The sequence below is a fragment of the Eupeodes corollae genome, chromosome 3 (assembly GCF_945859685.1).
Source record: "Eupeodes corollae chromosome 3, idEupCoro1.1, whole genome shotgun sequence".
In the NCBI taxonomy this organism is placed as follows: domain Eukaryota; kingdom Metazoa; phylum Arthropoda; class Insecta; order Diptera; family Syrphidae; genus Eupeodes; species Eupeodes corollae.
In genome coordinates, this window is record NC_079149.1 from 46562688 (window position 1) to 46586669 (window position 23982).

Sequence of the window (23982 nt, forward strand, 5' to 3'; positions counted from 1 at the left end):
TAGGCATTTTAGTTCCATTTTTAGCGAGTTCGTCGGCTCCAAAATTTCCCGTGATGTCTCTGTGGCCCGGCATCCAACATAGGTGAATGTTAAATTGAGGTTTTTAGAGGACAAAGCTATGAAAATGCGTCTAATATATCGGAAAAATATTCCGGTTTGCAAGCAAGATTAAAGGAGAAATGCAAATTTGCTACCTCTGTACCTTGTGCAGCGCATTCTCTTAACTTAGTATGTAGGTCTTAATGCGGATGGTTGTGTGCAAGACGCAACAAGTTTTTTTTCAAGAGGTTCAAAAAATATGCAATTTTTTTTCTGCTTCTACCCATCGCTGGAATAAATTGAATGAATGTTTAAGTTCACATAGAGTTCTTAAAAGCCTTTCTGAAAAAAGATAATCTGCACAAGCTGATTAGTTAACGCGCTCCATTATGATTATAATAAAATTACTGAAACCTTGACATATATCTCTAGAGATCCAGAGCAAGCTCCAGACACAAACAGCGAAAAGCTAAGTCTGTCTTAGAAAATGTCAAAACTCCCTCATTTTAACAGAAATTTGGAGAACAATATTAGAAAGAATTCATAAAACCAGCAAGAGCCTTCAAAAAAAAACGACTGACGTTGCTACCAAGGGAGAAATTTGTTAAATTTAAAGCGTGCCAAAATTCAGAATCTGGATACTAATTATAAAGACTTAATGCAACGAAAAATAGTACGAAGTTGGCGTGCAACATATTTTGATGGTCCTGCATAATCCGTTAGAAAAGTATGCCTTCAATAATATTTTATTGAATACTTAAACTTGCATATACATACATCTAAAAAGAACAACTATAAAGAAAAATGTTCAACTTTTAAAGGTAACTTAAAAAAAATTATAAAATCATAAATATATATCTGTTTCATGTTTTTTTAGTTTTTTTTAAAGGTAAAAATATTAAAAAAAAAATCGTTTTAAAATGATTTTTTTAACCTAAAGAATTAGGCCCAGGGCCCCCTAAAGTCTAAAGACGCCCCTGGGAATAACATCATCACCTTTCAGGAGACGAAAAATATCTGGCCTACCTTAGGTGCAAGGTGCTTTATATCCCTAAGCAGAGAACCTATAAGCTCAACAATTGGCGTCATAACCAGACAACGTCTAATATGTGTATTCTCAAATAACTTTTGTAAAAGCTGTATGGACGAGAAAGAATTGATTCTTCGCCTCCTCTGTACCTACCTATCTTGTTCCTATTAAGGCGCATTCTTCTATTACGATCTCAGACACATTAACATCACGAAAGTTTTATTTTTCTTAAGGTACTCAAATTAATTTTATTGAAATCCGAATTAGATTTGTGTGGTATAATAATGGCCCAAATGTGTCCAACGTCATCCCAGGCAGCCACACCAACCTAACCTAACTTAAGTAAGCAAAATTAAGTTAAATGCCGTTTGCAGACAACGCCCAATTATTAAGATCGATAAACCTGGATTTCTCTTCCACGCTACGGGCTAAAGCATCAATATTCTTAGTTGTTTCAATGTTCTTTTCCTTATTTTCTTATCCCAACAATTCAGATTTTTCCACCAGTTTCACTTATGCCGGCCTAAAAGGTTCTTCTCGTTGCGTCGTCGCGTCTAACCAAAAGTAATTTTGTTTTATCAAGACAAATGTCAAAATATGACAGCTTCAAAAGTGACAGCTGGCCATAAACACGTACTGATTTATATTTATTGTTTTATTTATTTCTACTCAATAAATCTTTAACCCAAAGCTGTAAGCACACAGTCATAATAAAATATTAATCTTTGTGTGTATACCTGCTAAGTTATCGCTTTGAATGAATAAGCACAATAATTAAAATAATATTTCAATTTTAATTGTGCATCTTTATCTCTTTCTATGAATGATAGATACAATCGCTTTAACCTACAAACAAGCTTAACACCATCCAAAGAGTTCTACTCGCTGCAGTCGACTTATTTAAGACTCGGAAAAGAATCAACTATTTTTCCGGTTTTAATCTAAAACCGGGCCTAGAAAAATGTAAACAGAAACACTGATCTGTCACATTTGATGTTGATCATTGTATTACTCATACTCTTGAGTCTTGTTGTTGTCAGTTTGTTCAGTTGCTTGACCGAATTTGAACTAATTTTCATCTGATTAAAAAAAAATCCATGTAAAAATAAAAAACACAAATCAATTTTATTTAAAAAAATAAAAAAGTGTCTATAAACTTTTAAATTAATTTATTAACATACAAAATTAAACTGACTACAATTAACATTAAACCAATTGTTGTATTTACACTCAAACTAGACGCTGCATTACATCCGTCAGTGTCACAGGTAAAAATACACGACCTGTATTCCATGCCGTCACCTTTATTTTGGACATAGTTACAATAGTTGCCCAAGTCTTTAGACGAACAGAAACGCTTAGCTCCAATACCGCCCTCAAAGCGGCCAATATGTTTGACGCAATATCGTGCTCCATGCACGGTTGAACAATCATGTGGTTGGATATCGGGATCGTCATACCGTTCGAACCATTCTCCGCACTGAAATGGACTGACGGTATCTGAAGTGTTACATACGTAGCATTCAATGCTAACGGTTGTGTGAAAACTAACACAAAGAACAACCAGAAAAATAAATAATTTTAACATTTTTGTTTTTCGGTTTTTTAATAAAACTTTGTCAAATTTAATGATATTTTAAAATATTTATTTAGAATTTGATCATAAAAACACAGAATTTAACAATTTTTGTTTCTCTAATGGAGTTTAATTAAATTTTCTTTTATTTGTTTATAAAACAAAAACAAACAAATAACACAACTATCCGCACTGACGTTAACACTAAGCTAGTGTGTCTCAAACTGAGCTTAAGCAGCACCGATCGCGATGAAAGCCGTTGAGTGAGAATTTGCATCTGTATTTTTCAATTCCCACTCAATCGGTTGGTTGTGTTGGTTTTAGTATTTAAAATAAACAGTGATGCCACTTCTGTTCAATTAGACAAGATCATTTAAGAGTTCTTTGTATCGATCTAGAAATAAAAGTAAATTTCTTGACATTGTTAAATTGTGATGAGTTTATCAGTCAAGCCCTATCCTTTCTATCTTCAAGTTAAAATCAAATTGAATAAAATCACGTTTCTTAGCAATTCCTAATTAAGTTGAAAATATTTTAATTATAGCTTAACTTGTTGATGTTATCTGGGTTATAAATGTTGCTTCATTTTATTTCAATCGCATGATTGAGTAGCCGGCTTAATTGTAACGCTTGTATCCAGGTCTTCAGTTTTACTATTGTTCTTCTGCTTGCATGGAACAATTTGCTCTAGTTATTCATTGTGCTCGAAATAAAACTACAAGTTCAATTCTTTCAGTTTAAGTAATCTAGCTATTGAGTTTTTTGTTCTGCAAAAATTAATGTTAAAGAATTTTATTATAATAAAGTTAATACATTTTCTTCTCTTTCTTTTTCGTTGTAGGTAATTATGTCTTCTTCAATTAGCGTCAATAATTTTATCCCGAGGTTTTTAATTCACCGGTAACAGGTAAGTGACCTAAATAAAATTGATTCTTTTTTTTTTGTGGCAAAAATGTGGACCTTTTAAATAAACAGAAATTAGATAAATGAAAATTTTCACAGAAGATTTATCTGGTCGCATGTCAAAGTTGAAACTGCTCACAAAACTGATATTTTTATATTTGATATTTAGAGACGATCTTAGAGACAATGAAACGCACTAGACCTACGATCCGTGAATTATATGCTTTTGATTGAATTGTACAGTTTTGAGCTAAAAAAAATTATTTTTATTTCATCGGTCAACAAGGCAATCAAATAATATCATTTTTAAGATTTTTGAATTCAGTTAAAGTTCGAATCCGACTTTGAAATGAATTTATTACGTTTTGTTATGGCTGAAACACAAACACGTTTCTGCTTCGGCTTCGGCTTCGTCTGCGTTACGTTGGGCCTGCTTCGAGGTTGCTTTGAATGACACTTCCAGTCACGGTTGCTTTACTGGTCATCTGTGACCAAATTTGTTCAATATTTTTTCACTTGGTCAAATGGTCATTTTTTATTCCACTTGGTCATATTTTTCGGAAACGAATAAAGAAATTCAACAATTTGAGTAACGAAACGTTCTTTTAACATACTAACTTGGCTAAACAGAAAAAACGGTTAAACTCATTTAAGCAACTTTGTGTACATACAAACTTTATTGAAAATATAAACTCTTGATTTGATTTGGACTTAGGGAACAAAGAAAATTGTCTACTTATTACATAAGCCGTAAAAATTCTCAAAATACTTTGCTACTTTTAATAATTTTTTTTGTAAAAACAAACGCTTTACATTTTTATTTATGTATATAGAATTATGTACCTTAGTAATAATAATTTAAGAAATGTATCCAATCTTAAATTGATTTTTTTTTTTAACTCCAAAATCTTTAATTGATTTTTTCTAACTTGGTTAAGAGTCATCCCAAAAAAGAAGTAATATAATGGACGAATCTAATTTATTTGATTTGTTAGGGATTTTGTAAGTTTATTTGTACGTAATTAACAAATGAATGTCATACATTGAATTGAATTAATTATATTCGTCATAAGTGGTCATTTTTATTTTTATATTTGGACACAAATTTTTTTCCGGTTGGTAACCCTGTTTCCAATATGACATTTCTAAAATGGCACTTCTGTCATTAGCAGCTGTTTTTCTCAAAATAAAAAATAATATGAGTTTTGAAATCGAAAAACTAAATTTATATCGGAAGTATCTTACACAGCCTGTAATAACCAATGGAAATCCCTCCAAAAGCAAATGTTTTTCGTTTGGTGACTTTTTTACAGCTATTAAGCTGTCAGACAAATCAAATATTCAGCAAATTTGAAATAGAGCTTCCATTTGGAGTCACATTACGTAACATTACGTTATTTAATTACGATTGTCAAATGAAACGTGAGGTCGAAGTTTCATTGTGATAGCATGCATTGAATTCCTATGGTTCTTAACAGAAAAACGAAAAATGGTATGAATGCTAATTTTTGATCTTATTACGAGTTTTTTGTCTTAAGGTTATAACATCAAGTTATTCCAAAAACTATTGAAAATTTAAAAAAAATAATTAAGTTTTTTAAAACTACAGGTAGAGTCAAATAAAAATCATAAATTATCTCATAACTAATGGTAAATAACTGAACTGATTGAAGATGTATCTAAAAAATCATAATATTAAGGGATATGTTGTGTTTTCACTAATCCTTAAAAACCTCGTTCATATTTAGTTGTGATTAAGTAGGTTAGAAATATGTAAATTACCACTTTAAAGCTAACAATTTTCACTTAAGTCTTCATATTATAAGGTTATGAAGAGAATCATTTCGGTTGCTTAAACTAAAGACCGACTATAAGGGTTTTTGAGAACTTCTAAAGCTCTTAACAGCCTTAACCACTGTGTGTCGATTACAATCATACAATTTCATGAATTCATTTTCTGGATCTTCTTTTCGAAAGTGTTTCACCAAATATAACAGTTGTATTTAAGTCTTTATTGTGTAGAATTATATTATGATCTATAATGTTACCAAAAACTTTTTTTCGAGCTCTTTATATTAAACTGCACTTCACCAATACCAACTCTCTAATATTTTTTACTCTTGTTGAAATTTTGGGTTTAAGAGAGTGTTAAGGGAGTCTACATCAAGCTCCCTGACAAAGCTTATCTTTCTTAGATTTTTTGGAAGCAAGTCAATTTCTTATTTAATTTTACTGGACAAAAAATACGGTTCCACCCGGTTAAAAAACCTCGCTTCCGTGCACATAATCCTTTATTCTTATATTTATATAAAAACTAAGGAAAATGTATAACATGAAAACATTAAGGTAATTTTAACAAATATGATTTAAAATCATGAAAATAAATATAAACCAGCATAAAAGTGTTCATATATGCGCTTCGCTCCGAATTAATGGTTGGGCTCATCAGAAGATGACCATTACACCTTGTCTTGACATATTTTCCTGAATTAATCGAGATTCCATATAATCCGAGCCAAATATTTTTTATTAAGGTAATGTAAAATAAATAAGTGGGTTCTTTAATAAGAGCGGGTAGATGTTGTATGTTGATCTCGGGGCGTTTGTTGTGTGGCACGTAGTGCCATCCTGCTGGAACCACATGTCGTCTAGGTCCATATGGTTCAATTTGGGCCATACAAAATTTGCTATCATCATTATGTAGATCTCGATGTTGACAGTGAAAGCCTCACTTAAGTCGTTTTCAAACAACCGGCTTAAAGTCCACACCAAACGGTAACATTTGAGGATGCAGTAGAACCTAGTGAGCCTCGTGTATGTTAGTGTCGTCTCATATACGGCAATTTTGCTTGTTAACACAGCCATTCATCCAACATTGGGATCCTCTTCCAAACGATTCGAAGCGCAGTCAGCGAACAAACGGCGGCGTTGTCTATGGTCACGAACTTCGAGCTCCAGGGTCAGTTGGATCTTGTACGGGTGTATGCCCAAGTCCCGACGCAGTATTCGCCAAGTTGAACTCTATGAAAGGCCAAGTTCTTTTCTTGTGCACGGACCGCGGCGATGTTCTCCTTTAACGAACGGATGTTTTAACGACTTAACCGGTCGTTTCAAATTTGGCCTCCAAACGTTAAAGAGTCGACTCTGAAGGGCCACCTCATTTTGACAATAAAGTTTTATCTTTTGAACGTACTGTTCAATCGTGTAACTTGCGATAATGATTTGACATACACAACTGAATAATAAGCAAAAGATTTGACAGATGCCACCAACAAAAATGGCAGCCACGGAGAGCCAAAAACTACCCGAGCTAAAAAAATATATACATAAATCCTCTTAATTTTCAATTATTTTGTTTTTGAAAAAAGTTAGAGCAGTTTTTTTTAAACCAATTCGGTATATTATTATTATTATTATTATTATCATCTTTATTATTTTCATTTCAAAAATTTACAAACTTAAAACTAAAGATTACAAGCATGGCTCATGGGCCGTCTGCCGGTATATTTTTATAAACTAAACATTTTGTGAGAGAAAGTACAAAAATTTGGTTACATAAAGAAAATAGCAATTAAAAAAAGAAAAAGAATAATGCCAGAGGGAAGAAAAAAAATATTCGTTTTAATGGTGTAGCTAATTTAATAGATAAATAAATTTATTAAAAAAAAAATATATATAAACAAAATCTGATTCGGGCTTTCAGTTTAGCTAAAACAAAATTATTAAGTTTTTCAAAAACAGCAATCATTTAAACCAATTCGGTATATTAAAAATGTTTGTTAAAAAATATTTTTAGTATTAAGTTGTTTAGAACATATTAGCATACATCTTACATTTAATTTTCGTAAGAAAATGTTGACCCGTTTATAAGATATCGAATTAAAAAAATAATGTTTTTAAAAATCGAAACAAAAACTTATTGTTGTGACTTCGTGGAAGCGAAAATTAACAAATCATGGACTAAGGAAAATATATTTGATCAATAAAACCTTTAAAAGAATTTCGGGACTGTACTTTTCATAACTATTTTTGGATAACGAGACTTAGATTGCAAGTAATCCCCTTTGTATTCATAACAGTTTTTTTACAGAAATTACGCAGAACTTCAAATATTTTGTTTAAACGAACTTAAGTTATTTTTGAAAAACTCAAATTGCGGATGGCTGAAAACATTTGTGAGGCTCTAGCTAATTATTCAGAAGATTGTAAATAAATGATTACCCTTTTCAATATTGCAAAATGATCAACTTTCAAATTATTTATTTAAACAGCGAAATTGTTTTTTTAAACTAGGAAATAAGTATATTAAATATCCAGATTCAACAGATAATCAAACTAAACGCAATGGATTGTTTTTCATGCTTAAGAACACAAGATGATGTAGATGGAATCCAAATTCAAATAATACAGGATCCGGCAAAAAGATCTCCCATATTTTAAAAGGCAATGACAAATAAATAAACGATTTAACAGAATTTTATTGAATTTTTTAAATTAAATACTATGCCATTTTCATTAAATAAAATAACTACTTAGTTTTAAACATTACCATTTTATTTATAAATAGCATTAAATATAAATGTCCCAAAAATTTTTGAAATGCTTGTTTGTAAAAAATTATATTTTTTTGTTAAGGATTTAATATCCGACTACCAGCATGGTTTTGTTTTTGGAAGATCTACAGCTACAAACCTTTCAATGCTATGCGAATCTGTACTTTGCGGGTTCGAAAATGATTTACAGACTGATATCAATTTTTACAGATTTTGCAAAAGCTTTTGATAAAGTTAATCATAGTATACTAATTTTTAAGCTTTCAAAACTTGGTTTTCATTCTAATTTCATAAAATGGATTTCTTTCTATTTAAAAATCTGGTTCAATTTGTAAAATTGGGAAAGTTTAAATCCAAAAGTATTGATGTAATTTCATTTGTTCCGCAAGGAAGTCATATTGGCCCTTTGTTATTTATCCTTTTTATAAATGACATTCCGGTAAATTTTAAATACTCGAAGTATCTCATGTATGCCGATGATGTAAAGATTTTCCGGCTCATTAAATCTTCTATAGACTGTCGGTATCTGACTGAATTGTGTGAATCTAACAAGTTGTTCCTGAATGTTGTCAAATGTCAGAGCCTTACATGACATAAAAAAATACCTATCATATTTGATTATATTGAATGAAAAACTTTTGTTTAATAAGCACATCGATTGCATAGTGAGTAAAGCTAATGGGATGCTAGGGTTTATCAGAAGAATCTCTAGGGATTTTTCCGACCCCTACACCCTCAAATCATTATATATTGCACTCTTAGATCGGTATTGGATTATTGCAGCATAGTTTGGAACCCCTATTTTATAACGCTTCCTTCTAGAATAGAAAAACTACACAAATTTTTTTACTAGGTATGCTTTCTATAAATTAAATTTAAATATAGAAGTACCATCTTTTTCATCTAGATGCCTGCTTATTGACCTTCAAACGCTTGAAGTAAGGAGAAAATATTTTCAATGATATTTGTAAAAGATTTAATAAGCAATCGTATAAAATGTTCTTTTTTTATTAGAACGAATACTTTTTTACTTTTCATCAAGGACTCTCCGCTCTAATTTTCATTTGCGAGAGACTTTTCATAGAAATTATAGCAGAAACTAACCATTTGGTCGTTGCATAAGGAAAACGAATTAGGGTTATAGATATTTTTTCTAATATTTCCAGAGTTGTTTTTAAAAAATATGTTATATCTGCTTTGTTATCGCAATCTGTTTTTTAATTAAGATTTATCTATTGCTACCAGTTTTATTTATTATTATTTTTGTACATATACTTATATTTAAATTAATTATTATATTAAATTTTTAAAGTAGTCTGTAAGAGTTGAACTCTGTTTGATGAAAATAAACTAAACTAAACGTCTAAAAATATGGGAGGTTTTTTTGCCGGACCCTGTAGGTCTCAAAATACTCACATTTGCTACAGTGCCATTTTTGTGCAATTTCAGAAATGTAATAAAACTCTAACGCAAAATGTTTACACATTTATGAACACACAAGTGTTGCCATGCTTACTCAGAGCTTTTGTTGTTTGTTTACATAATTAAAACACAATTTTGGAAGAACTGCAAAAACCATAATAAAATACTACGACAAAAATTAAAAAGTTAATTTGAAAATTTGTGCAAAGTTTCTCAAATTGAGACAAAATATGATTTTACGAGCAGTTATTTTTTTAATTTTGTACTTAAGTTATTTAAATCTTTGACCTAAATCCGTCTTAAGTACCATCTGTCTAAGCATTTTAGATCTTTTGTAATGGTTTTGTTTACTACGTGATCAGTCGTTAACAAATCCCTTTTAATGTTTACCCAATCATTTGTTTACTTAAAATATTAACAGAAACTTAACCTACATTATTGTGGTGTGTTCAACTTAACGATGGGAACAATCATCTTTTGACAGCAAACAAATAATCAACTTAAGTGAGTCCCAGTCCAATAATTGCGACGTCCATCATGTGGGAGTGGGTGTGACCTGATCCTAACTTTCTCCAGCCAATTTCACATCAAATCACATTCGTCTAAAAATCTTTCACTTAAACTTCTGATGAACTATTTGACTCCACATGACAAGAGTAGTTTATTTTCTTTATATTCCCATTTCACTGAATTTATCTTACTCTAATTGCTGATGTAAATCTTCATGAAGTGCCAATGCCAAGCCAAAAAAAAGTCCAACATTCTCATTCATATGCATATATGCCATTTGGAGTTGAACTGGCGCGCTCGGCAGTGGAGCCCCAAACCTAGCCCAAGCCCATCAAGATCATGACGATGACGAGTCTCTGGGATTTATTTCCATTCAAATTCCAAGTATCTCTTACTCTACCTCTATAGCCTCTGTCGACTAATTTATTTGATATCATCGCTGTGAAAACAAATTTCCTAACAAACTGCTTCCAAAGTAGACAGAGACACCCACGATATCCCAAAGCCTCCTAAAATGTGTATGGTTCGAGTCTAAAGGTACGAATCTGCCATAGAACACAAAATTTATTAAAATGTCCAACCTGTTTTAGCCATTGTAGCTATCTTGTATACGGATATGATGGTTGTTTTATTTTTTATAGGTTAGGTATAGCGTCAGCCATCACCTCGTACTCAAGAGGTAACAAAATACGTTTATACAATCAAAATCTACAAGTAATATAAAAATGTTTGTTATTGTATGAGTGTTAAGCTAAAAAGCAAACATTAGCGCAGAAGTATGTTTTAAGTATAGTGTTACCATAACAAAATATTTAAAAAAATTACATGTAACTAATGAACTCGAGTATTTAAAGATTGTAGAAATTTCAAACTACTCCCGTACTAATGCTGAAAAAAGCAAGATTACATCTATAACTTTGATACGAGTACCGACGTATGCGTACTTAAGTACTCGAATAGTGCTTTCTGTCTAGAACTTTCATTTATATATATTGCAGCTGGTTTACTAATATCTTTTACAACTCAATTTATCAAATTTATTGCGCTTTTTATCATTAGAAAGTACTGATTCTTTTTAAGTACTTGGAAACTTGTTTCAATAATAATTTATTCTAGGATAGCTAAACATGATATATGGAAATTTTGTTAGGCTTTTTTCTTTGTGTCACCTAGACTCAGTGCATGCGTTTCAGCACTAATATTGGCCTTTACTTTCGTGTCGATGTTTCTGAACTGTCCAGGTCCACATTCGCTACAGTTCGTTCATTTCGAGGTATATCAGTTCAAGAAAGATCACTGTAGTTCAGTTTAGCGAATTTCCATTGTTTGCAGCAGCTTAAAAAAGAAACGAAAATCAGAAAAGAAATTAAAAAGAAACCTTTGACTCATCCTGTACTTGTGTCTCTCAAATTCTTTTAATTCAAGTTTTTGTTTGTAAAATAAATTTATTTAAAGAATTGATAGGAAAGTAGCCTCTTACGTTTCGTAAGGACTCAAGCTGGTTCCATTTAGCTTAGGAGGAAGCCTCAAGATTCATGTGGTATCACAATGGGTCATTAAACTGGCCTAAGTGTGTCCGTTTCCATCTTGGACAGACACTATAACCTAACCTAACAAAAGGAATTAGAAAGGAACTAAGATGAACAAGTACTAGTACTCGAAATTTACAAGTACAATTATGAAGAAGTTGTACTGGCTCCTAAAAAATTCCTGTATCCTAGAAATGTCATGGAACTTGTAATTAACTGCTCGATAATACTTGTCGTTAGTACTCGAAATTAAGTTCTTTGTTACTTAAGTAATGTACTTTAGGTGATTATGACGAAATACTCAAACTACTGAAGTGCATTAAGAAATCCTGGACTAACTATTTAATGCTTGAAGACCAATTTGAAAGTAGAAAACAAAAGTTCTATGGTGTTGCCTTTTGAATATGAAATACACCAATTAACATCCAAATTTTAGGGTTTCTAATGTTCGAATAAATAAGTTAAATTTCATTCGAATGGCAACGCTGTATTTAAAGTGATATTGCCTGCCGATCATTTTCAAAGCATCTCTCTTTTCTTTCAGATCTAAATGCTTTGATGAAGCAATGTTAATTTTTTATTCGGAGAAGTTGCAATGCACCGCGAACATATTTGATTGAATTGATGATGACTCATATTAACCTTCACAGTGGGTTTATAATACCTGTCTACGATTTTTACCTGAAACGGCCATAAGAGCAGGTTAGGTTACCTTACCTGTCAATGCCCAATTGTGGTTGACATAAACCTATACACTCTCGTAAAAAAATATACGTATGTATATACACTTAAGAAACACACTGATGCATTTTAATATTTAGCATGTCAAGTGTTGCCAATTACGATTAATGTGTATGTTCAGGTTGAGTGGGAAGCAAAAGTGGAACATTGTAGCGTGTACGGAATCATAAAAGTTCTAAGGTACTTAGGTTTGGTAATTGGTTGTTGTGAATAAATTACTATGTTTCGATGCTAAAAGTTGGTAGAGTTTGTTGCGTAGTAAAGCAATACCAACGACGCGGCGGGACGTACCACGATACATGATGCTTCTTCGTCCATTGGCTTGCTTATGGGAGAAAGGTCAAAAAGTAACAATTTAAAACCACGTTAGAGGGCATAGCCCTAAGTAATGGAAATGAATTTATCCATGTAAAATTGTAATGGGATGGAAATCAACAATCATTTGATTGTTAGATTTTAAATTTAAATTGAGGATTTCTTACAATGTATCGAGGCAATTTTGTTTGATATCAGAATTGATGTTTATGTAATTGAAACCGAATGCGTCTAGCTTCTATAGAAAAATGTAGATAAGGTAAATAGCACAATAGCTTCGTTTATATAAAAGATTTTTAAAGAAATATACTATCAATCTATTCTTTGTTCAAGCATTGTATGCTTTTGTGACACGAATGACAGTTCGACGTTTAAAAACGTCAAAAAGGTGTGTTTGTCTATACATTTAAAGCCGAAATGTCATTTTTAAAGTTTTTTAAGCTTGAATAGTTGCCATAAATTCCCAGCTTCGAAAGTTAAGCTTAAAAAAATACACACATCGACACATTTTCACTATAAAGTTTGGACTTCGACAATCACTGTGAAAAACCGCCGCCCATGAAGAATCGAAGCATGTTATTCTCGGTTATAACTTAAGAAAAGTTGTTTTTAATGCGCCTAGAGATTGAAGAACGGTTCCAAGTCGAATAAATGTCACTATACTAACCACGCAATAAAGCCATACTTGTTAGTTGTTTGTGAAGCTTACTTTACCCTTTTGTAAAGATTGTATGCAAACGGTTTTCTAAAATGGAACGGTTGATTTTGACAGGTCGTGGTGGTCATATTGTTTCTTTTACTTTCTGTCAAAATATCTTCTTTCAATCAGTTACTAAAGACAAATCATCATCAGGGCAGGTAACAGCGTTGAGCAACACGTTGCGCCTTTTATGGGGTTTATGGTCGTCCTTCCAAGGAATTGTTGTGTTAAATTTTACAACCGATCAGCCTTTAATGGAAAACACTAAAATAATCTTATGACACTTTAAATGACAGCTGATTTGACAGGTGCTAAATGTCAGTGATACAAACCTAAAACTATCAAATATTACTGATCTTTTTACGGTTTCTGTCATTGTCATTCTAAGTCTCGTTTAAATCACATAGACAAGGATATCAGATATTTTTGATAGGTAGCCACTTTGCAAAATTGAAACCTTCAAAAGTCCAGTTTGTCAAGCTGAGTAAAGCATATTTATTAAATAAATCATTTTCTTGTTATATTCACATTAGGAGGCCTTTACTCAAACAATTTGTTAACGTTTTTTTTAAGGCTTGATTCATGTCAGGTAATACCAATTACGCATCCAAACAGAAAACAGTTCCTGAGAAAATGTAGATAGGTGCTTTTTACAAACAGATGAATAATAGCACACAATTTTAAAAAGATTAATATACCGCTAACCACATATATCAGAACTATTTTTCCCTTCCCTTCCAATCAAATGTATGTAAGTTCGTGTATCTTTAATTTAAATTCAAGTTCTCAGCATCAAAAGATACTTATACCTAGACCCCCTGCAGACGTTTGTATTATGTTCTGTTGGTTTAAATAGAAAACAAGCAAAAGCAACACTTGGTTGGTTTAACTTCCGTACCTTAAGGAATTCCTATACCTATACATATATCGTTGTTATCGGATGCAGAATATTGCATTGGCATTCCAGTTCTAAGACTCAAGGCCTTGCTTTTGCAATTTCCCTAACGTGTCTTTAAACATATATTATATAGGGTACTCGCGTAATACGTTTTTAATTACAATTATTCAAACTTCTGTAACACTCTTCCCGTTAGGTTTAAACTTAATTATATTTATCGGAAGACACCTCATGAGATATAGGAGAGACGAGGGAAAAGAGAGGGGAGACAAGCAGGGCACTGAAATGATGATGTTGGTTTACTTTAGACATCTCACGTCAATCGTGTTCGGTGGTGCGAAATCAAGAGTCTGGCTGGTTTTCTACATAAATCGCATGACGAGATATGCAACATCATCGTCCACTCTCCACTCCATTTACGAGTATAAACGAATACATCATCATCAGATTGCAATTAAAAACAATCATCAAACGAAATTGTCAAGATCACGAAAGTAAACAAAACTCCTGGCATGAGATGGATAGATATTCACCAAAACCGCATCACGTCCGACCGACCGGCCGACGAAGCGACGACGACGCGACGTCTTCGCAACCGCACAACCCGCCATAATTAATATCTGCATCTATTTTTGCATTTAACTTGCCCCTCGCACACCCGTTTCTTCCACTATTATTTTTAAACTTTTACTATCAAGTAAAATTAACTGCTGTTAGACCGTTAGTTCGGTGCGATTGTATATCGTGTTAGTTCGGTATATAATCCCCTGGTTCTTCTGCATAGGTTCCAGGTCCAGCATCAGCTTTGGAGAATTACGTTTGCGTAATTTCAAAAGTGATACCTGCTCTGCGAAATGATGTGATGCCAAGTCAGCTGAGCGCAGAGCCAACACTACGCCGCCGCCGACGACGTCTTTTGCTGCTGTTGCTGGTGCTGCCATACCGACAGCATCAATGGCAAATGTGTCTCTAGCACGTAAGGTCTATGAGCAATTTTAACGCTCTTCGATGGTTTCATAAATGAATGGCTAGGCCGTATATGGTGTAACCCGCTTCAGGGGTAACACTCTGAAAGTATTAAAGCATCAAAACCGTTAAGAAGACTGTCGGCTATAAGCCGGCGCGAAGTCCTGCAAAATTATGCAGATTTTAATTTCTGCTTCAAATGTCTTCTTCAAGTTCTGATCGATTTATTTTTCATTTGCCTTATAGGGTAAATTATCTAATGATTGGTATTTTAATTATTACAATTTGTTAAGGCTCCGTTTTACAGTCACAGAAATGGGTAGAATTGAATTCTTAAGGTGCAGTAAGTGGCAGTAAAAATATTCGGTAATTTGATATATCCTGAAATATACCGCCATTTGTTGACTTGAATGATGAGAGTAGAAAAACCGCCCGAAGCTTTTCTGTTTATAAAAAGTTGGTTTCGAATTTTCATATTTTCGGGTCTATTGATCACTTCACTGTTTTCTAAACTTAGGAACCCATATTATCGACATATTCCCTAAAATGAGTCCAAATATTTTTCCCGAAGAGTATTCCGCTTTAAATTGAGGGAATTGAGCAAATTCTTAGATATTATCTTTTTAGCCATATTAAGCTCCTGGCCAAATAATTATGCGTGGTGGGAAAAGAATCAGTTGTTCTTTGAACAAAAATTTACTCGATTAACTTCAAATGTGGCAATGGCAACAACTACTGGTTAAGGTTGCGTTCGCATTCTGCTGTATTACTATATTATTAATGCGTTGAATTACATAAAGCAGGAGGACACGTCTGCCTTGTCGTGTTGCATGAATACTAAGTAGAATAAGATTGCCACGGAGAATGTGTTTCCATTGTGGTTGGTTCTTGCTTTTGTTGGCAGCCAGGAACACACAAAAGTTTGTGAGGCTTGAGAATGTTTTGATTTTGATATGGAACAAAAAAAAAAAGATATAAGTACAAAACATGATATACTCTTTTATACTTACGGATGATGGTAGTAACTTGATTGGAGTAAAGTTACGTCACAAAAGACTGCTCGTCTTAAATCGAACGGACCGAGAAGTGAGACCCAGCAAAACAGTGTCTGGGCACGCATGCGAAATGTGCCTATGTAGCCTCAATGACTAGGCTTTTATTTTATACTTTGGTCGCTCGGCTTGGCTTGACTTTTGCTTATATAATCTGTATAAGCTTCTCCATGGCATGGCTCAGGGCTTTGGATAGAGTTTGGTGATGGTGATGGTGCTGGTGCAAGTAGTGCAGACGTGAATATTTTGTTATTTAATAGCCAGAGCCACACGGAAGAAAAAGGTGCACCACTTTCCATTGACGTGTGTCAGTTACACATCAAGTTGATGCTTAGAGCTCAGTGCGCATGCGTACCGACCGACATTATATCTTAAAAAGAGGCAAGTTTATTAAGATCTTTTTGCATAAATGAACAGTTTGGTGCGGTGTCGCTTCCTTTGAGTATAGATACAGGTAGGTAATGCCTATCAACGGACACGACGGAGTAGGTAAGGTAGGGTGTTCATGATTTTGCTTTTGTGCGCGCGCAAAATTATAACACACGCAATACCAAAGAGAGAGAGCATCTTTCTTTCTTTACTAATAGTTTCAATTTTCTATGGAATTTTATATAAAACATAAAAAAAAGAATAACAATTTTAAACAATCGCTTGCCACCGTAAGCGTGTAATTTAATATTTATAAGATGATGTTGATAGAGGTGTGTCTTGACTTGGACCTTGTCTATAGGTGTTCTATTTTATTTTCACATGAAATTATAGAATAATAATAATAATTAACTTACCTACTGTTTCTATACACGTATACTTATGCGTTCTAATGGTTTGAAATTTGATTTATTTGAGATGAGAATAAATTTATACTGCGATTGCATTTTTTTAATAGAATAAAGATAAGGTAGTGTAGAATATTTATAATAAATATGTACAAGGTTTTGTATATTAATCGGTGGGAGGAAAGTGGGGTTAAAGATCTTAAATTTGATAAGTTTTCATTTGATTTTGCGTGCACAAAATTAATAAGAAACAGTGAATTTTAATTAAATTAGTTTTTTGCCACTAACAGAATTATGTAGTCTGTCACTTCCGCAAACAAACATTTTATACATTATTTAGGAATAAGACGCTTCACTCTATTCTTTCAAAAATCATGCGCCAATGGCATTGAAAACGATATAAGGCAAATGTCCACTTCGGATAAGGCTTTAGATTAAGCCTCATTTTCGAAAAAGAAAAGTCCACTCACATAACCAGCCTGAAAACCGTACCAAACAGTGGCACGATAAGGACTGTAAAGGCTTTTTAACAATTATTTTTGGATTTTAATCTAATTTTAAGGTAGCCTCTGAAGTGGAAGATAGGATGACGTTTCTGGTGATCGATAGAATTGGAAAATCGCATTAATTGAACTTTAAAAAGCCTTTAGATCTTCGTTTGTTGAATACCTAATATTAAAGATCTCCAAGAAATCGTTAAACACTACTCGCTTAAGTAACAATGTTTCAAGTTGTTTTTGAGCGAAGCACAGGATTTCCATACTTAACATCACTAAGTTATTCCAACAGCCTTAATTGTGTCACCAATCTACTGTTGCCGACGAAAATGGTTGATTCACAACTATCCAAAAGTGCATAAGTTTTGCTCCAAAATATTTTTTTTTTGTAGTAAAATTATATAATTTGAAGTTTAAGTAATTTTGTAGTTTTTATTTGTCAAGATGACATCTTTTAAAAGGAAATGTCAAATGCAGATGACATGGGCTGCGTTTAATCTCGAATTGGGTAGGCTGGATATGTGGATTTGTATATATCTTGGGTTGAATAGGTACCTAAATAGAGATAGCTCGAAGTAGTTGAAGACAACTTTTAACAACAAATGGATAAATCTAATATTTCACTGGAATACTTTAATAATTCACTGGATTTTTACCGAAAACATACAAAGTTAAAAATTAATTTCGAGTTTCTTACTAAACTAGAGCATCATCGGCATTAAGACTGTTCTATAAAAGCCTCAACCATCAATTGTCTAAGAAGATTATAATTCCAGTAAAGTTTTCAGGCGTTCAATAGTCTCTTCTATATAAATATTTAATGGCTCTTGGGATAGGTTAATTGTGTTCAGTTTCTTTCAATTCTATATAGCTTCTGAATTTTCGGATATTATTTGATAATTTAAAATTGATAGCCTTTATATTTTTATTTTGCAAATTAATACAATTGTAAAAGACCTCAGGCCTCTCGCTTTCTATTGGAATATTTTAATTTATTAATAATTCAATCAAATATATACACCTAGTTAACTTTCAAAATACAAAATTTTATCTTTCAATCATCTTAAATTGTAACCTTTTATGTTTTAAATCACGCAAAATTACAATATTTTGTGTTGTTAATCATCAAAATTTCAAATAAGCAAATAATAAAGTTATTTTAATCTTTTTATTTTATTATATTTTGTTTTTATGAAATATCACATCCGATAAATTTTGTCATGTCCGTATTCTTAACTAAATAATGTTGTTAAAGAAAAGAAAATCTATGGATCTATCAGTTGCCAATTAGTGCGTTGGTCAAAATAAAGCCACTTATTTGAAAACCCTATAGAATTACTACCAAACCTTTGATACCTTCATGAGGTCCTCTAAAAATCAAATTTTATTATATCCATTTTTCATAAGTTTTTGTTGTGAATGATATAACTTAATTTCTTTTGAAATTTCGAACGTATTGATCTTATTTATGGTAGTTCATAAAAATTAGGAAGTTTTTAAATGGAGTTTTGTTTTTGCGTTGTTACTTTCTTATAAATATTGTATTAATTCATATATATTTTTAATATTTTACAATAGGTCCAATAAGTCCACATTGAATGTTACAAATTACCAATTTTCTAAGGTCAGAACTCGACGTGTGTCACGGTTTGTTTAATTTTAACAGTATTTAAAGATGATTGCTCCAGAAAATAAACTGTTTCTATTCTAATTGATTAAGAAGCTTGTGCTAAATTTTTGCCATTAACATTTTAAAGACCTGAAAATGTAAGCGTCCAAATAAATCTTAAATAAATTAGTGTATCGAAGAATAATTTCAAACCTATTTGGTGACTTTAATTAAGTCACGTTTTTTGCATATTCATGTACGTATATGAACGTTTACTCAGATATACTTTTTTAAATGCAAAAGACAATTTGCAAAATCATAAATAAAATGCTCCATAATAAAATTCCTATATAGGTTATCTTCACTTGCCCCGTATAAATATGGTTGAGTCTTTATAAAGCGATAATTTAATGGCTCATTTAAGGCAGCAACTTATCGTATAAGATAGTAAAGTGTAATATAAAATGATGACATTCCTTAAGAAATCTGTTCCAGTTGTTAAACTTGTTTCATAAGATGGTACGAGTATGTGAACAAATTATTATGGAATTATCTTTTAAGCCATATGCAATACTAATGTCATCGATGGAAGAGAAGCCACTGATGGCAGCTATGCCATGGCACCATCACCGACACGCTTTACGGAATTGACATCGTCGTCGTAAAAGAAATAATAGTTGGCCAACAAACTCTCAAACGATTTGCTCTAATTTTTTGAGTAAAATTATTTAGTTCTCCTACAAAATAAAAATTTCTAATCACACTTTACTTTGTGGTTTATAGCCTGTTAAAAAATGCAAATATCAAGTTCTAGTTTAGATACCTTCTTATGGTTGTACAGTACATGTGACCCATGTAAACTCTCCTTAAAAACTTTGACATTCTTTGTAAAATGACAAACGTCATTGATCTATCATTTCAAATTGGATGCGCTCAATCTCGTGTTTTATAGGGTATCTTAGTTAGGTGGATTTTTAGATACCTTGTTGAACGAGTTGAATAGCTGTGTTGAGAGAGCTGTCAAAAAATAAAAACAACTTTCAGCTGTTCACAAAAAGCAGAGAAACATTTTTTTTGGGTCTCAGAGCTGGTCCTTTCTCCTTCTGCACTGCTCCAAGAAGAGCAGAATGGATTTATGTTCCCAACCTCAATCATAATAACCTTCTAAAATTCGGAGGCAAATAGCTTCTTCATAGTCTATTATGTACAGAATATCCTCAAATACAACTTTAACTAACATTTTGTATCTTTTTGTTTACCAACAAATACAAAAAGCTGAAATCAATTTTCAAGTTTCTTGAAATTCAACCATGTGTTGAATCAGCTGTTCCGTCAGATACTTACATATGTAGCTATCCCAGAAATTCTTGGAAACCTTTGGATTCCTTTTTTGATATCTCAGCTGTTTTTGATCAACTATTATTTTACACGTAAAACACTAACAAAAATGTATTCGGATACCCTATCGGTCTGAGATTGAACAGTGAATGTAATTTAGCATTATTAAGTTGCTGATGAATTGCATACAAATGTTGACAATAAAATTTAATTCCCTTAGCAGACTATACTCATAGAATTCTGAAAACGGGCTGAATATGATATCAATGGAAATAATTCAGCGTCTTATAAATTGATGATATTTGTGGTTTTGTTTTTCAATTCGCATTGAAGGGTCAGTTGAATAATCGAGGTTCAATATTTGTGGAAAAATGTTTTTTCTTAAAAATTTTACTAGCCAGGAGGAATTTCATAATATATTCTTTTGCTGAAAGAAAACTTCAATATCCGTGGGTAAGTTTTGTAAGAAATCAAGATTTTCTCAACTGATTTCGATGATTCTGATTTTTGCATAGTTAAGAAAAAAGATCGGACGAATTTAAAGTAGAAGTCCAAAAATCAAAGGATTTTCAACGTTTTTTATTGAAAATTAGTAGAAAATTATTCCTAACAAACCTGGAACAGGAAACCTTGCTAAACATATTATTCGGAGTAGTCAACAATTATCTTTAATCATTTTGAGTAAAGGATATTGGCATCAAACTAATTTTCTTATTAAATTTGTTGCTGCGTTAAATTCTTAAAAACTGGTGTTCGATTCGAATACTTCGAGAATAGGTGAAGGTATTGATGTACAAATTATATTATTCTTTGCACAAGTTTTTTATTAACGTAAGATAATGTTCTTTGAAAAATCCAATCGATTTCGACTTAAAATTTCGAGAACAAAACAGATTTAAAAATTAAACTTTTTTATCATATGCAAACTATTGTTGCTAACTTTCGTTAATGTTTTAGGTAAAAATAATCTTACAAAACGAGAAAACTTATAAAAACAACAAAAGTATTATGAAAACAAAGAAAGATATTGACTTCAATATCACGGGTAGGAACTTATCAGTGTGGGTCGAATGCCAGTCCCTTTTTGCTTGAATTTTATAATTTTAATTCACCTATTTCGAACGGTAAGTTAACTGAGGGTTAACCCAAGTTTAAATCACTTCACCAACTGTTGATTTCTCGTACAATTACTGAAACATTGATGGATTTACTGAAGCATTATTGTACATCAAGTCCCTTAATTAAAACCGAGGTAAATCAACAAATTTGATGATTTTACTTTGGATTCATTTGTTTTTGTTAGATCCTGGGAATAAATAAAGGATTTTTTGAATTGTTCCGGATTCTGCATTTGTCATGAGCCTTGCTCAAATTTTCCAATAAAGAAATAATAATGACCCCTTGAAACCTCCAATAATGTATCTTATGTACCCACTATATGATTTCTCAACGCATGACACCGTTAAGTTGAACTATTGAAGCCAACCACTTAAACCATCTGCACACAGCACACTGCAGCATTCTGCGCATCACAGCGCACATAAATGCAATGAAAGTTTCTTCATCATTATTAGCGATGACTTCTGCAGATAGCAAATCATCCTTCAACCTGTGTTGGTTATTAACATTAGAGGAGCTATATGCCGGGATTAGCTACTCAGCTGTTTGGTCATCAATGATCGACGAACACATCCCTCCCCACTGCATTGGCGAGCCGTCGAACATTGCCGACATTGTTCATGTTCATATTGTATCCTCATGATTGAAAATTATTTAAAAAAAAAGTATTGAAAAATAGTAAGAGAGGGAGAAAGAAAAGAAGAATAAAACAAATAAACAACTTTTATTTGGTGTCGATTGGAATTATCATCAAAAAGCCGGGATAATTATAAATCATGGAGAATTTTCGCATCTTTCTATAGCCATTGAGAGAGAGGTTGAACTTCGACTTTGACTTCAAAGGCTGAATCTTCTAACGAACGGACGACGACGACGACGCAACGACGAGGAAGCTTTGGTATTATGGGATATGTTGACACGCAGACATCAGGCTAAGCTGATGATGCAGTTGTGAGAATTGTGCGGGAAGAAAAAGTATACACGGTGTAGACAGTTTGTAGCTATCATTATTGGCAAACATTTATCACTTGTCCCACACTCGCCTCTTCGACAAGTTTCAGAGAAGAGTCTTGAGTGGAAGACGAGACATATGAATGCTTGTGTAGACACATTGAAATAATGTACTCCTTCGCCAAAAAACACACCTAAAACACTTTGTAGACTCTTCTTCAAGCACTTTCAAGTTGTGTACGAGTATACGGGTAATATGTTAGAAGAATCTTCTTTGTTTTTGATTGATGGTCGCTCTTTGGAATTTTGGTGGAGTCTTCGGGATTCATATGGAGTCTGGTAATATCTCGTTTTAAAGTGCAAGACTTTGTATTGAAGTTACGTGAGTATTTTTCGTGATGAGTATAGTGTTGATCAGATCGCTGACTGGCATCGCATGGCGACCATTGATGGCGGAACGAAAAGAATCTCTATACGGAAACTTGAAATATAGGTCAGTGTGTGAAAAGTTGCTTTATCGATGGTTTATGGTGAGATTACATTATTAGTATCATTAGACCTAACAAATGGCTAAAGTAAATTGAACCTCTTTCGTTTCGGAAATCATGAGCATCATTGAATCAGTGCGAACAACAACATCGTCCATGTGGACGGACGATGATGATTACTGGTGGAAGATCGCGAGAATCACGCAATATAAAATTCGCACCGCGCTGATCCGACAACTCAGCGGGGATAAACTCTTACAAAAATGATAGATTGGGTTAAGAATCGTGCGATTATGATGTGGTAAATATTGATTGCGAGCGTTTTTGGTTTTATTCTGCATTTTGTTAGTTGTTGGAGTGTAAATTGCCTTTGATTCTAGAAAACCTGAGTTGTAAATTGAAGAAGCTTTTCTTATTGAGTTTATATTTGATAGTTTCAAATTTGAGCAATACAGCTAATTTTGACCTGAAACGTTATCATGTTTAAAAGAAAACATTTATTTACATACAAATATAAATATTATAGAAAAAGCTCAAAAGAAAACTTATTGGTCTTCAAAAATTGAAAATAGTTCCAATAAAAAAGAAAACATTTCTGCAAGACTCCAGTTTCACTATCAATATTTTTGACTAAAACCAAATCGTGTTTTGAATAACTCTAGCTTCAAATACTGAAAAATTGATGTTCTGGAGAGTAATGTCGATAGAAAATAGTAACACATTAACGAATTGTCATAATTTCCTCTAGAAAACTTTGATGATACTCTTTTCAATAAGTAAGTTAAATGTTAAATAGAATGTTTTAAATTATGAAATTAAAATATTTATACATTATATTAGTTTATTTCCTTCATTTCTTTCTCAAAATTCTTGTATCTATTGGCTAAGGAATCGAAAACAGTGTTGGGTAAAGCATTCCACATTCTCGATGTGTGGTTTAAAAAAGGAATCTCTATATTTGACAGTATAC

At 32.5% G+C, this 23982-nt stretch overlaps 2 protein-coding genes across 2 annotated transcripts in view; one reads left to right on the top strand and one right to left on the bottom strand.

Moving 5' to 3' along the window:
- LOC129952172 (uncharacterized) overlaps window positions 1–23982 on the top strand; it is an 80437-nt gene that overhangs the window by 38747 nt on the left and 17708 nt on the right. The window lies entirely within an intron of this gene.
- LOC129952174 (U-scoloptoxin(05)-Cw1a) lies at window positions 2170–2879 on the bottom strand. The gene has a single exon (XM_056064632.1). The coding sequence runs from the start codon at window positions 2655–2657 to the stop codon at window positions 2229–2231; it is 429 nt and encodes a 142-aa protein (XP_055920607.1). The 5' UTR covers window positions 2658–2879; the 3' UTR covers window positions 2170–2228.

Bases quoted from the DNA above. Each gene is read 5' to 3' on its own strand.
- LOC129952174 (XM_056064632.1), bottom strand. From the start codon at position 2,657: ATGTTAAAATTATTTATTTTTCTGGTTGTTCTTTGTGTTAGTTTTCAC.